General features: G+C 41.6%; 1 protein-coding gene and 1 long non-coding RNA gene across 9 annotated transcripts in view; one reads left to right on the top strand and one right to left on the bottom strand.

Moving 5' to 3' along the window:
* The window catches only part of ARHGAP15 (Rho GTPase activating protein 15), a 391,371-nt gene that overhangs the window by 224,541 nt on the left and 154,790 nt on the right, over positions 1–12,040 (top strand). For all 4 annotated transcript variants that reach the window (XM_068158707.1, XM_068158705.1, XM_068158706.1 and 1 more), the window contains one exon: positions 1,909–2,031. In XM_068158707.1, coding sequence (XP_068014808.1) covers positions 1,909–2,031 — 123 coding nt within the window. The remainder of the gene's footprint in view (positions 1–1,908; positions 2,032–12,040) is intronic.
* LOC137451305 (uncharacterized) overlaps positions 1–12,040 on the bottom strand; it is a 68,357-nt gene that overhangs the window by 41,182 nt on the left and 15,135 nt on the right. The window lies entirely within an intron of this gene.

Below are 12,040 nucleotides of genomic sequence, written 5' to 3'. Positions count from 1 at the left end.
TTTGTTGTTCTTTTTATAGCACAGCCAAGTGACTTGGAATTTTAGGTTGTCCCTGCCAAGGATTGCTCAATTTTGAACAAAAAGTCCTCCACTATAATGTTAAAAAAGCACCAAGCATCAGTTGAATGCTAATCTTTATATTCTGTGATACACCACTCCAAGAATGCTACCATTAAAAAATGTGCATTCTATTTTTCATGAGTGATGGATTATCGTACCAAGCTGTGTATTTTCCAGTAAAGTGTCCTTTTATTTGTCCTGGGTGATTACTAGTTTGTGGAAGTATGTGTGGGGTCATTTTAGTGCTGTGGGAAAATGGAGCACTCTTCTGTAAAAATCAGTAGTGAAATCAGGAGCAAACTATGCTCTGATCATCACGGGCATGTGTTTAAATATTGCTTGCCTTAATTGGCTATGTTCTATTTACTTAAAATGAACAATTTGGCAAGTTTTTCTCCCTTGACAACAGCAAAGCGTAAACCATTTTATAAGTTTGGCTGTTAAAATCAGATTTGTAATGTAAACCACAATATTCCAGGGTTGTTACTGTTGCTAAACCACTTATTTGAGCTTGCCATTGTTTGAGATGAGAGCACCTTTAAACGTTCTGGTTCTGTTTATAACTTCTGCAGAACTCCTTGGTGAAAAATAGCCCAATTATATTGATCATAATTTTACTTTTGCCCTCTCTCTCCCTCTCTTCCCTTGAATCCTCTCTGTGAAGATCGTTGCGTTGTAGGGGAGAGGCAATCTGGATGGGGTGCTTAGGGACCATCTCTGTAATCAGATCTGAATTATCCAGGGGTTTTATTTGGCTAGTGTCTCAAAGGGACAGTGAAGCAACTCCTCCAAGTTCAAGTTGTGTTTTGGTGAACTGATGGACTGCTTTTCAGGAGAAGATGGAAAGCTATCCTTTCCTCAGAAGGCAGGGCCACCCCACCCTCAGCTGGAGGTCATGGTCAGAGATGGCTGTACAGCTCTGACTGCCCCACTAGCACGCCGGGTGAACAGGCAGGGTGGAAGAACCCAGGATACAGGGCAAAGATAATTTGAGGGTGATGTGGTTCAGGTGATTTGTGAGAAAACTTTAAAAATCTGGTTCTTCAGGGAAACCTTTGGAGAAGTTCTCACAGCATCACTGCTGCAGCAACTAAGTCTAGTTGGGAGATGTCCCTGCCCATGGTGGGGAGGTTAGAGTAGATGATCTGTAAGATCCCATGCTGAGTTTCTCCTTCTTACTAATGCTGCCTATTTTGTTAGCTTTGATGGTGCCCTCTAAGCATCTCAGTAGAGAAAAACTTGAATTTATGCCTTTGAAACTTCCTCCAGGGGATTTTTTGCAGCTGGGTTCTATGTCTTTTTTGACACAGAGCAAGAATAAATTGAGCTCAAAATGTTCCTCAGTTTGGTAAATGCCTAAATTTAATAAAATATTATCATTAGGACAGGAATACTTTTCTTTCCATAAATTAATGCATCTCGCACACATTTCATGGCATATAGCCAGGTTTTCTATAGCTGCGTTAAATACATATATAACATTTAATCCATCTGGGCAAGAGAATTCCAGCCCTTCACTAGTGGTGTAACCATCCATCCGTTCTCCTAACAAGTTGTCTACAGCTAATAGTGCATAGCACACTTCTGAGTCCAGACTTTTAGTTGAAAATCATCCATGTGAAACTTGTGGGATTTCATGAGTAAACTGGTCACCATCCAAATACTTATGGGTGATAAATAATGCAGCTCGGTGAATAACCAGCAGAGCAAACTTATCCTGTTCCTGACCTACCACAGGGTTTTACCAGGGTGCCTGTGGCCATTATTGTCTAAGCAAACTGCTACGAGTTTAAAATTATCATTTCACTAAAGCTTTTTCTTTTTCCCCTTCTGTTTGCTTTCCTTTAGTTTTCAGACTCAACTACAGCACTTCTGACACAAATGACAGAAACCGTGTGAAAAGCAGATTAAAGAAGTTCATCTCCCGAAGACCCTCCTTGAAAACACTGCAGGAGAAGGGACTTATTAAAGGTGTGTTTGCTTTCATGTCTTTCTTCCAGTCAAAAGTTAGAATTCACAAACGGATTTTTTTATACCTGAATAAGTATACATGAATAAGTGCACCGGACAAGCACTTAGATATGGTTTTGTTGCTAGCTCACATAAAACTTTCACTGCTGAACTGTACAGAAAAAAAATATCAGTGTATGGTCACACTTTTTCCTGTGCTGTCTGACTGCTGCTTTCGCTGCTTTGATGTGCATGCAGTAGAAGCCTCCCCACTTACCGAAGGTGTACTCACCATGCACATTGCAAACCAACCTGCTGCACAGCTCTATTTCTTTCACGGAAAGTATGTTGATATATGTGTTTGTATTTTAGAATCTGAAATAGAATCATGAAGTGTAGAATGGCTCAGGTTGGAAGGGACCTTACAGGTCATCTACTCTAACCTCCCCACCATGGGCAGGGACATCTCCCAACTAGACTTAGTCACTCAAGGCCTCATCCAACCTGGCTTTGAACACCCCCAAGGGAGGAGACATCCACAGCCTCCCTGGGCAGCCTGTGCCAGAGTCTCAGCACCCTCCTACTGAAGAACTTCCTCCTCAGCTTCAGTGTAACCTTGCTCTGCCTCAACTTCAAACCATTCCCCCTTGTTCTGTCTCTAGACACCCTTATGTGAAGTCTCTCTGCAGCCTTTCTGCAGGATCCCTTCAGCTCTTGGAAGGAGTCGTCTCTTCTCCAGGCTGAACACTCCCATCTCCCTTAGCTATTTTCATAGCAGAGGTGCTCCAGCCCTCAGCTCATCTTTGTGGCCCTCCTCTGTACTTTCTCCAAGAGCTCTGTGTCCTTCTTAGGATGGGAACACCAGAACTGGATGCAGTATTCCAGAATTTCAGATCCTCTGTTGACTGATTGGTGTTCTAGAGTAGGCTGGAGCATTTTCTGCTGTCTTCCCTTATTGTTTTCCTAACTCACCAACAAAATGCATTTCTGACAATTTATAATACATACCAGTGAAAAAGAAATGCTTTGAAACAGTGATTGATTTCTTTTTTTCCCTACTTCAATTTCTTGTTAAGCTGGTCACCCTTCTCTGATAGGACATCTTTGTTCTGTGCTCTGCTAAGAAGCTGGTAGTTGAGTGGAAGGCAGTAGCATTCTGACCACCACTCCCCAAGCAAAGCCATGTTTTCAAATATTGTCTGGAATAATGCTGGAAAAATTTGCGCTCTCCCAAATTATTATGTGTGAAACCCACAAGTGCACATGCAAAATGACTCGAAAGAGGCATTTTGCCAGCAGCCCCTGTCAATCTCTGGAGTGTGAGTTTTCCAGTGGTGTGTCAAAAATGGTGAGGGGTGTTGCTAGTGTGTATTAAACTTGTCTGTCCTGAGCCAAGAGATTGACCCCAGCCAGCAACAACTAAAGCAGCTACTAGAGTTAAACACCAGCTGGGCCCATGTCTGGAGAGAGGAGGGGAAGATTTTGTGAATTAAGTTCTTATGGTTTAGAACCATGCCGAAGTGTTCAGTGCAGTGTTGCATGCTCTAAGGAAGCCTTCATCACGTCAAATCGTTAGGTGGCTAAGGGATGGGCTTCTGCTGCTAACCGCCACAGAAATGTGCGTGTGAGGTGTGCAGGCTCACACCCCAAACTTTCAGTCCTTCCACTTTCATAGTACCTGATTTCAATCTCTTTGAAGCACTCTGTGGGTTGAGAGTGGGATTTGAATGTGTCATGTCAGTTTGTTTCAGTTATTACAGTCATAGAGGAGCAATTTATAGCCTTTTAATTTCTGGATTTAAGGGTTGGGTTTTTTTCAGTTAAATAAAGTGTGGCTGATGAATCTCCCGGGGTGTTACATAGGGATCAGATGTGATCCCTGCTAACAAATCCAGGTTCATTAGCATAGCTCAAATCCATCCTCTAATACATCTCTCTAGGAAAGCCAGATGCATTTGATCTTGGCTACAGTTGCATTAAGCTCTCGATTCACATACTTAGCTTGGTTCTACCTGGGATGCTCTTCCACGGCTAAGGAAGAAGAATGATTTGTAATACTAGCTCAGAACTGGTACCCAACACAGCTTCATTACCAAGCACAGCTTTATTACCAACCTAATGTTGCCATGAAGCAAACATGTTAGTTATCTACCATGAAGTTTCATTAGGATTAGGTCTTGGCCATGTAAATGAGGCAGGATTCGTTAGCACGGCTTAATTCCAATCTACGGTAAGTCTATGTGAAATGCTCATTTGATAAGGTTCCTTCATTGTCTTCACCAGAGTTTATCCCTTAATCTCCTAAAATGTTATGAAAATGCAGTTGCAGTGCTTATAGAGAGGCCACTTTTAAATGTTAATTTCTAGGCTGGCATTAGAATATTTTTAAATCACAAGACTCGACCGCCCAGATTAAAACCGAAGAGCTTGCCAAACATTGTGTTATAAAATGCATCTATTTATTCTTCTAAAGGTGACTTAAATGGCTGCAGAAACCTCTCAAAACTATTTATTTGCTTGTTTCTGAAGGGGGGAAAAAAAAATAAAAAAGAGCTAGCGGATTTTTTTTACAAGACAAAAATTCCTCCAGCACTGAGAACATTCATGCTAACTTTTATCCCATAGGGAACAACCTTCTGTCAGAATTGTAAATCCCTTAAAATAGGGGCTCGTAATAAAAGTGTGTCTAAAGCCTTGCAGGACACCTTGGTACCAACTCTCTGACAAAGAGCTGTTCTGTGTGCCGGTGAAGAATTGATATAAATATCTGTGAGGCGTGTGGTGTTAATTACTCCAATGCAGTGGCACTGTAGGTGCTGTGCAAGCCTTCACTTTTCATCAAGTGCTATTCATATTTGCCAGGGGCACTATAAAGCTCTCAAATCTATATTGATTTTTTACATTGTATGTCAGGCTGGAACCAAAACTCCAATAAATTTAACACGTAAATTATAGTCATGAGTAAATACATTTTAAGGTGGGAAGTTCACTTAAACACAGTTCTGTGCTCTGTTCGTGGCTGATGTGTGCACACTTGGCCCGAAGACTCGACACATTTCTCCACATTAACCAAATTTGGGAATACAGCCTTGAAAATTAAATAGCAGTTTGATCTCCTGGGGTACTTTGTTCTGCCAACACTGCTATCAAAAAAATCTAGAAACTATGTGATTGTCATTTAACTCTTCACAAAACTTTCGGCTGTGTCGGGTGCAGCACTTAGCCATGTGGTAAATAAAGTAAGTAGTTAACAAATGAGAAGAATGAGGAGGATAATAATCCAGCAGGCACATGCAGCAGACCAGTGTGTAAATGTTAGCTTTATGTTGATCTGAAAATGAAGATGTGTCAATGCTTTACATGACAAGAAGTTATTTTTGTCAGCACTGTCCCATTTGCTTTCTAGTCCTTTGCTTAAAAGAAGCCAGAAAGGGAACAGCACGTTGGCTTCATTCATTGACAGGGGCTGGTGATGGGACAATTTCATGGAATCATAGAATCAACCAAGTTGGAAAAGACCTTTGAGATCATTGAGTCCAACCTATGACCTAATACCTAACAACTCCTGACAACTAAACCATGGCTCCAAGTGCCACATCCAATCCTCTTCTGAATGCCTTCAGGGATGGTGACTCTACCACCTCCCTGGGCAGCATATTCCAATGGCCAATTACTGTTTCTGGGAAGAACTTTCTCCTCACCTCCAGCCTAAATTTCCCCTGGTGCAGCTTGAGACTGTGTCCTCTTGTTCTGGTGCTGCTTGCCTAGGGGAAGAGACCAACCCCCTCCTGGTTACAGTCTCCTTTCAGGTAGTTGTAGAGAGCAATAAGGTCTCCCCTGGTCCTCTTCTCCAGGCTAAACAACCCCAGCTCCCTCAGCCTCTCCTCATAGGTCTGAGCTCCAAACCTCTCCCCATTCTTGTTGCCCTTCTCTGGACATGTTCAAGTGTCTCAATGTCCTTCTTAAATTGAAGAGCCCTGAACTGGACATAGGACTCAAGGTATGGCCTAACCAGTGCTGAGCAGAGGGACAGAATGACTTCCCTGCTTCTGCTGGCCACACTATTTCATGCTCCAGAGAGAGCTCTAATGAAGATCATCAGTTCCATCTCACTCCTGCTTGCATAAAATATCTTTGGTCTAGAAGCATTTTGAGCCATTCTTGAGATGATGTGCAGTAGAGTGCTTTTGTGTGCTGGCTGTGGATGTTCACACACTCGAAGCTAGGAGCAGTAAATAAGAGGCATGTTCCATCTCTGCCTTGTTAACAGTGTTATTGTGAGAATAACTCTGCCCAAATTTATATCCCAGGGCAGGGGTCCTCAGTTCCTCGTGTTTGAAACATTCTCAGAATTTACAGAATCTGCACTAATATGCTAGAAAAATAATGTATAAATCTTCTCTTTTTAAAACTACTTTATAGTCTATAATTGAACCTTGATCTTTATGTTTGAGCTTTGTCATGATTTAATAGCCCCCAAAATGAATTGCCAACCTTCAACTTGATATTGGCCTGCTGACTTCCTGATTTCTGAGCCTTTTTAGTCCAAAAAAAAAAAAAAAAAGGGGAAAAAAAAGCTTCTGTGAAGCTGTGATTTTCAAGCCATGATGGTTGTGTTGGTAATAGACTAAATAAACTTTCAGTAAATGGCAAAAAAAAAGCATGTGTAACAACTTAGCATAAATGACACTGTGGGAAATGAGGAAAATGCAGCTGGCAAGAAATTAACCTAAAGTTTTTTGGAGGTGGATTTTGATTTTCTGGGTTTGGCTGTTTGTGTGTGTCCCCCCCCAAAAAAAAAAAAGCTAGACACCAAAGGAACTTCACTGAATTTATTCTGTAAGGTAAGGCAAAAACTTCACTGAATTTATTCCATAAGTTAAGGCAAAACCCAAAACCAGCATAAAAATTGGAATGGTTACAACAGTTTCAAGAAGAAAATAAAAGCCACTCAATTGCTGGTGAAAGGAACTAGCTGTGATTTGGCTTGATAGCCTATAGAACAGGACTCAACATATGTTGGTGGTTGTGCAGATAGCAGCACAGACCATTTTATTTCCAGACATGGGAAAATGTCTTTATTGTCTCATATATCTCAGTGGACTTTGGAGTCGTTCATTTCAATGACTGTAATGTTCATGAGATGTCCAAAAGAGCAGATTAAGGCCTACCTTTGATGGTTTATGTAATAATTCTTTGGGGTTATGCAGGAATTTAGCAAGGGGTCTGGTGTCCAGAATAACTTAGGGAAAGTTAGGAGATGTTTGCTTGGACTTGCAGAGACAGTGAGCCACAAGGGTATTTCTTTCTTTCTTCAACCGCTACCATAGACATTTGGAAGGACATTTCTCAAACCTTGTGGGTGGCCAAACACTGGTCAAGGGGGTTTTTATCCTTTGACACAATGGTCAGAAAGTAACTCAGACAACATTTGGAGTTTTGAGGAGTAGAGCAGACATCTTAAAATAGACCAATGTCTGCAAGACTCCTGATTTTCCCCCTCTATTCTGCTCTGGTGAGACCCCACCTACAGTACTGTGTCCAGTTCTGGAGCCCCTATTACAGGAAGGATCTGGAGGTGCTGGAAAGTGTCCAGAGAAGGGCCACGAGGATGATTAGAGGGCTGGAGCTGCTCTGCTATGAGGACAGACTGAGAGAGTTGGGACTGCTCAGTCTGGAGAAGAGAAGGCTCCTGGGAGACCTAATTATGGCCTTCCAGGATCTGAAGAGGGTTACAAGAAAGCTGGGGAGGGACTTTTGAGGGTGTCAGGGAGTGACAGGACTGGGGGGAATGGAAAAGAAGCTAGAAACAGGTAGATTCAGCTTGGATGTTAGGAAGAGGTTCTTCTCCATGGGGGTGGTGAGACACTGGCACAGGTTGCCCAGGGAGGTGGTGGAGGCCTCATCCCTGGAGGGTTTTTGCAGCCAGGCTGGATGTGGCTGTGAGCAACCTGCTGTAGTGTGAGGTGTCCCTGGCCATGACAGGGGGGTTGGAACTGGATGATCCTTGAGGTCCCTTCCAACCCTGACAATTCTCTGATTCTATGATTTTCCCCTTTTCTGAGGATCTGAAACAAATCTGGTAGCTCATGTGTCACTTAATAGTAACTGTTCACAACTGTAATTTTTTTGTATTTTTTCTTTAATTGATGACCAGCACAGATCAGTGATGTATAGTAAATCTCCAAGTTAAAAGGACTGGCAAGATTCCCAGATAGCATAAATCAGGGGAGCTCCACTGACAACCTTGCTGACTTCAGTCAGCTGAGGACCTGGCCCACTTACTATGAGAGTGTTGTGGCATTACTTGGAGCCCTGTCTGGGATCAGCATAACTTTAATGTCTGACTTAATATTGTCTGTCTCCACAGAGTGAGCAGCTAGAAGAATTCACCTTTTAGAACATGCCCCTTTTCAAGCACATTCTGTTCCTCTCCAAAGAATTCACTGCTGTGGTGCCTACTGTTCTCCCCTCTCTCCTACTGTTCTCTCTCTTTCTCCTACTGTTCTCTCTCTTTCTCCTACTGTTCTCTCTCCTACTGTTCTCTCTCTTTCTCCTACTGTTCTCTCTCTCTCTATGTACATCCCTCTTTTATTTTGCCTTTTTGTTCTGCTTCCCCCTTTTCCCTCCCAACCTTCAAACGGACACAACCCAAACAGGCAACTTAGATGTTGACACAAATTTCTGCTAATCCAGCTGCCCAAACCCAGATGTGGCAGAGTTAATTCTGCTCCTGGAAGGCAGAGAATTGCATAGACATGATTCAGGTTTCTGAAAACTTGGACATTACACCACTATACCTTCTCTCATGTCAGAATTTGAACTTCACCCTGGGAAGTGAGAATATTAGCCATGCCCTTCCCTGTTTCTTTTTTTTTTCAATAAGAAACACTAAAGCATGGGTCCCATCCAAGTGTGGCCACATCTCATCTCTGTGCACCAAACCCACTTAAACAATGGGATTCTTAGTGAGGATGTGGCTTCAGTGATTTTGTTTTAATTGCTTCTTTTCCAGAAGTATTGTCTCCCTTAGACTAGATTTCTGCAGCTCAAAATTAGTGGCTTTCCTGCAGCCTGCTAGAGCCACTCAAAAAAAAAAAAGTAGCACTGTCAGGCTGAGAGAAATCTTGAAGCTCACCAGAACAAGCAATTCACTGCAGCTGTAATCATCATTTTATATTATACAACTTGCAAATGTCCATTCCCTCCTCTTCTGGTGTCTCATTTTATCTCCATGTGCAAAGCTGTCACACACCCCACCAGCTCAAATAGAGAGCTTAATGTGCAGATATCAGGGAGGTGTAATGTAAACCATACCACCAAACATATTATGAATATATTGCTCTTCTTAAAAATGCTTGTTGGTTTTTCATACTACACTATTGACTAACTGTCTGTGTTTGATGTATGGTTTACCAGCCTGATGTAGACTTATGGTTAGAGCTTAACTTGTTAGTTCTGCTTTTGCAGCCAATTCAGAATAACTACAGATGCCCCAAGATATTAAAATTGACTGCTCAAATGGACTCAGTGTGGGAGTTTCATTGGTTTTAAATTGATAACAGCTGAAAGAGTGAATGATTAAAGCTGTATATGGGCATAGTATGCAGCTCCTTTTGTACAAGCTCTTGTGAACAGAATCCACTGGATGGGAATTGCCTTTGTTCTAATAAAAGATATTTCTGAACAATTGTTAGCTTAAATTTTTAAATGATGAAACAAGAGCACTTCAGGAGCCTGTGGAGGAAATAATTCCTGAGAAACTGGAATAACTCTGAGAAGATAAAGTGGATTTCTATTCAGAGGGGAGCATTTAAAGTTAAGTAGCATTCCATAAGGTGGTAATTGTGTCTATTTCCCAGGCATTTGAGTTAAATAAGCTGGATAGGAAACATAAACTGTCATAACAGGAGGTTAGGGGTGTTGTGTACTTCTTTTTTCTTTCTTTGTTTTTTTTCTCTCTCTTTTTTTTTTTTTCCAAGTCATAAAAAATGAAGTTTTGAAGGGCCTTATCACAAATAAATCAAACAAAGGTTTCTTTTTGCTTCTTTTATCCCTTTGGGAGCAGTTTCCATTTTTTTGAAAGCAAATGTCCTGAATAGTTTCCCCTTCAGCTAGTTTATAAATATCTATGCACACCTATAAAAGAGTAAGAAAATAATATTTTAATCTCAGTCACACATAAATCTAGTTTACAAAAGTTAGTAATTTGCCATTTTTGTATTTCCTTGTCTTCCAAACACTGCACAAACAAGCCTCAACTTGAAATTTCCTCCAATATCCTTGTGACCTCTCAGAGGGTAAATATGGCAGTGTCACTGCTGCCATTCCCATGTTTATGCACAGAAACAGATCCAGCCACAAGAAAAAAAAATAAAAATCAATTGACTAGTGAGAGTTTGAGTTTGTTTGAGTTCAGGAGCATCCAGAATTCAGAGTATTTTGATGACTCATGGGATCATGACCTTACAAATACACATGAATTTCTAGAAGAGGGGAGAGAAAACCCATCCAAAGCAGCTGTGCGTCGCTGTTTTACCAGAGTCTCTCTTGATGCCCAGCAACACTTACTGCTGGTTTGCTACCCCTTCCATGCGAGACAAAAGTCCTGAGTGTCTGTTTTCTAAGGAGGTGATTTAGAGCTTAACTTCAGGATACAGAATGTGACACTGAAAGGTGTATAAAATGAGTTTAAATGTTTTGCTGATGATACAGAAGATGCACCTAGAAAAGAAGTGGGGGACTAGTTGAGAAAGGCATTCCAGCTTCCAGCCTTTTCAAAGTTTCTTCCCAGGAAAACCAAATATTTAACATTTCTACTGGAGACTGGAAAAGTAACTGCAAAATAATCCTAGAAGTTGGTCATAAAATGATTATAATAGGGGAAGAGAAACTGCCGAACACCCACAAATTAATTCTGTTTCAGCTCTTCCTGCGCTGCCATCTAAACACAGTGCAGTTCTGTGCCTGTTCTACTTCTGAAATTGTTTACACGTGTCTTTGTCCACTAAAAAAGATACATATTTTTTTACTTCTCTTTACCATAATTTACAGTGGGGACCATTCCATATTATGCAAAGAATTTGACAGGTCTTTGCTGAAATTTTAACGAACAATTAAGATGTCAAAAGAGGAAGTGCTAGTACATTTTAATCATAAATCTCTGTATATATAATTACCACTGAAGGCAGCTATAAATGTTTTATGAAGAAAATGTAACCAGACTGTGCTTTGTCAGAAACATAACCCCCAAACATGTAACAGACTGTTTGCTAATGCTTAACGCCACACATGCACGCAACCTTCCTCTGTGCAACTCTGTGAACCCAGTTCTCCAGCCCTTCTGCAGCCCAAACTCCAACTAACTTAGATTCAGGCTTTGAAGTACTCCACCAGAATGCAGATCACATGCCTTGGGAAGTGCTGGAGTAGACTTCCCTGGTGCATATCAAGAAGTCCAAACCATCCTGTGCACCCCCCACCTTGTTCCCCTGATTGTTCCCTGCTCTGGGGTGTTTGGGAAAGAAAAGACAATAGAGTTGTCCTTGAAATCTGAGGTTAGTAAGAAATAGTAGTGAATAATGACAGTGAACAACTCACAGAGAGTTGTTAGCCATTGGAATGTGCTGCCCAGGGAGGTGGTGGAGTCGCCATCCTTGGAGGTATTTGAGGGGATTGGACGTGGCACTTGGTGCCATGGTCTAGTAGGCATGAGGTCTTGGTTGACAGGTTGGACTTGATGATCTTTGAGGTCCTCTCCAACCTTGTTGATTCTATGATTCTATGAAAGTGAAGTTCTTGTGCAAAGCAGAAAATGGACAAGTGGAGATTTTGCCTCAAAGATAATGGTGGAATGGGGTAGAACTGACTGTGACTCCACTCTGCCCTTATCAGGCCTTGTCTGGAGTCCTGTGTCTAGTTCTGGACTTCTCAGTTCAAGAGAGATGGGGACCTACTGGAGAGAGTCCAACAGAGGCTATGAGGATGATTAAGGGAATAGAGCATCTCTCTTATGAGGAAAGGCTGAGAA

Source organism: Melanerpes formicivorus, unplaced genomic scaffold (assembly GCF_026170545.1).
Source record: "Melanerpes formicivorus ecotype bairdi unplaced genomic scaffold, bMelFor1.0.p_v2 SCAF_41, whole genome shotgun sequence".
Lineage (NCBI taxonomy): Eukaryota > Metazoa > Chordata > Aves > Piciformes > Picidae > Melanerpes > Melanerpes formicivorus.
Note: the sequence above shows the minus strand (reverse complement) of the source record. Positions and strands in the feature narration are given on the sequence as shown.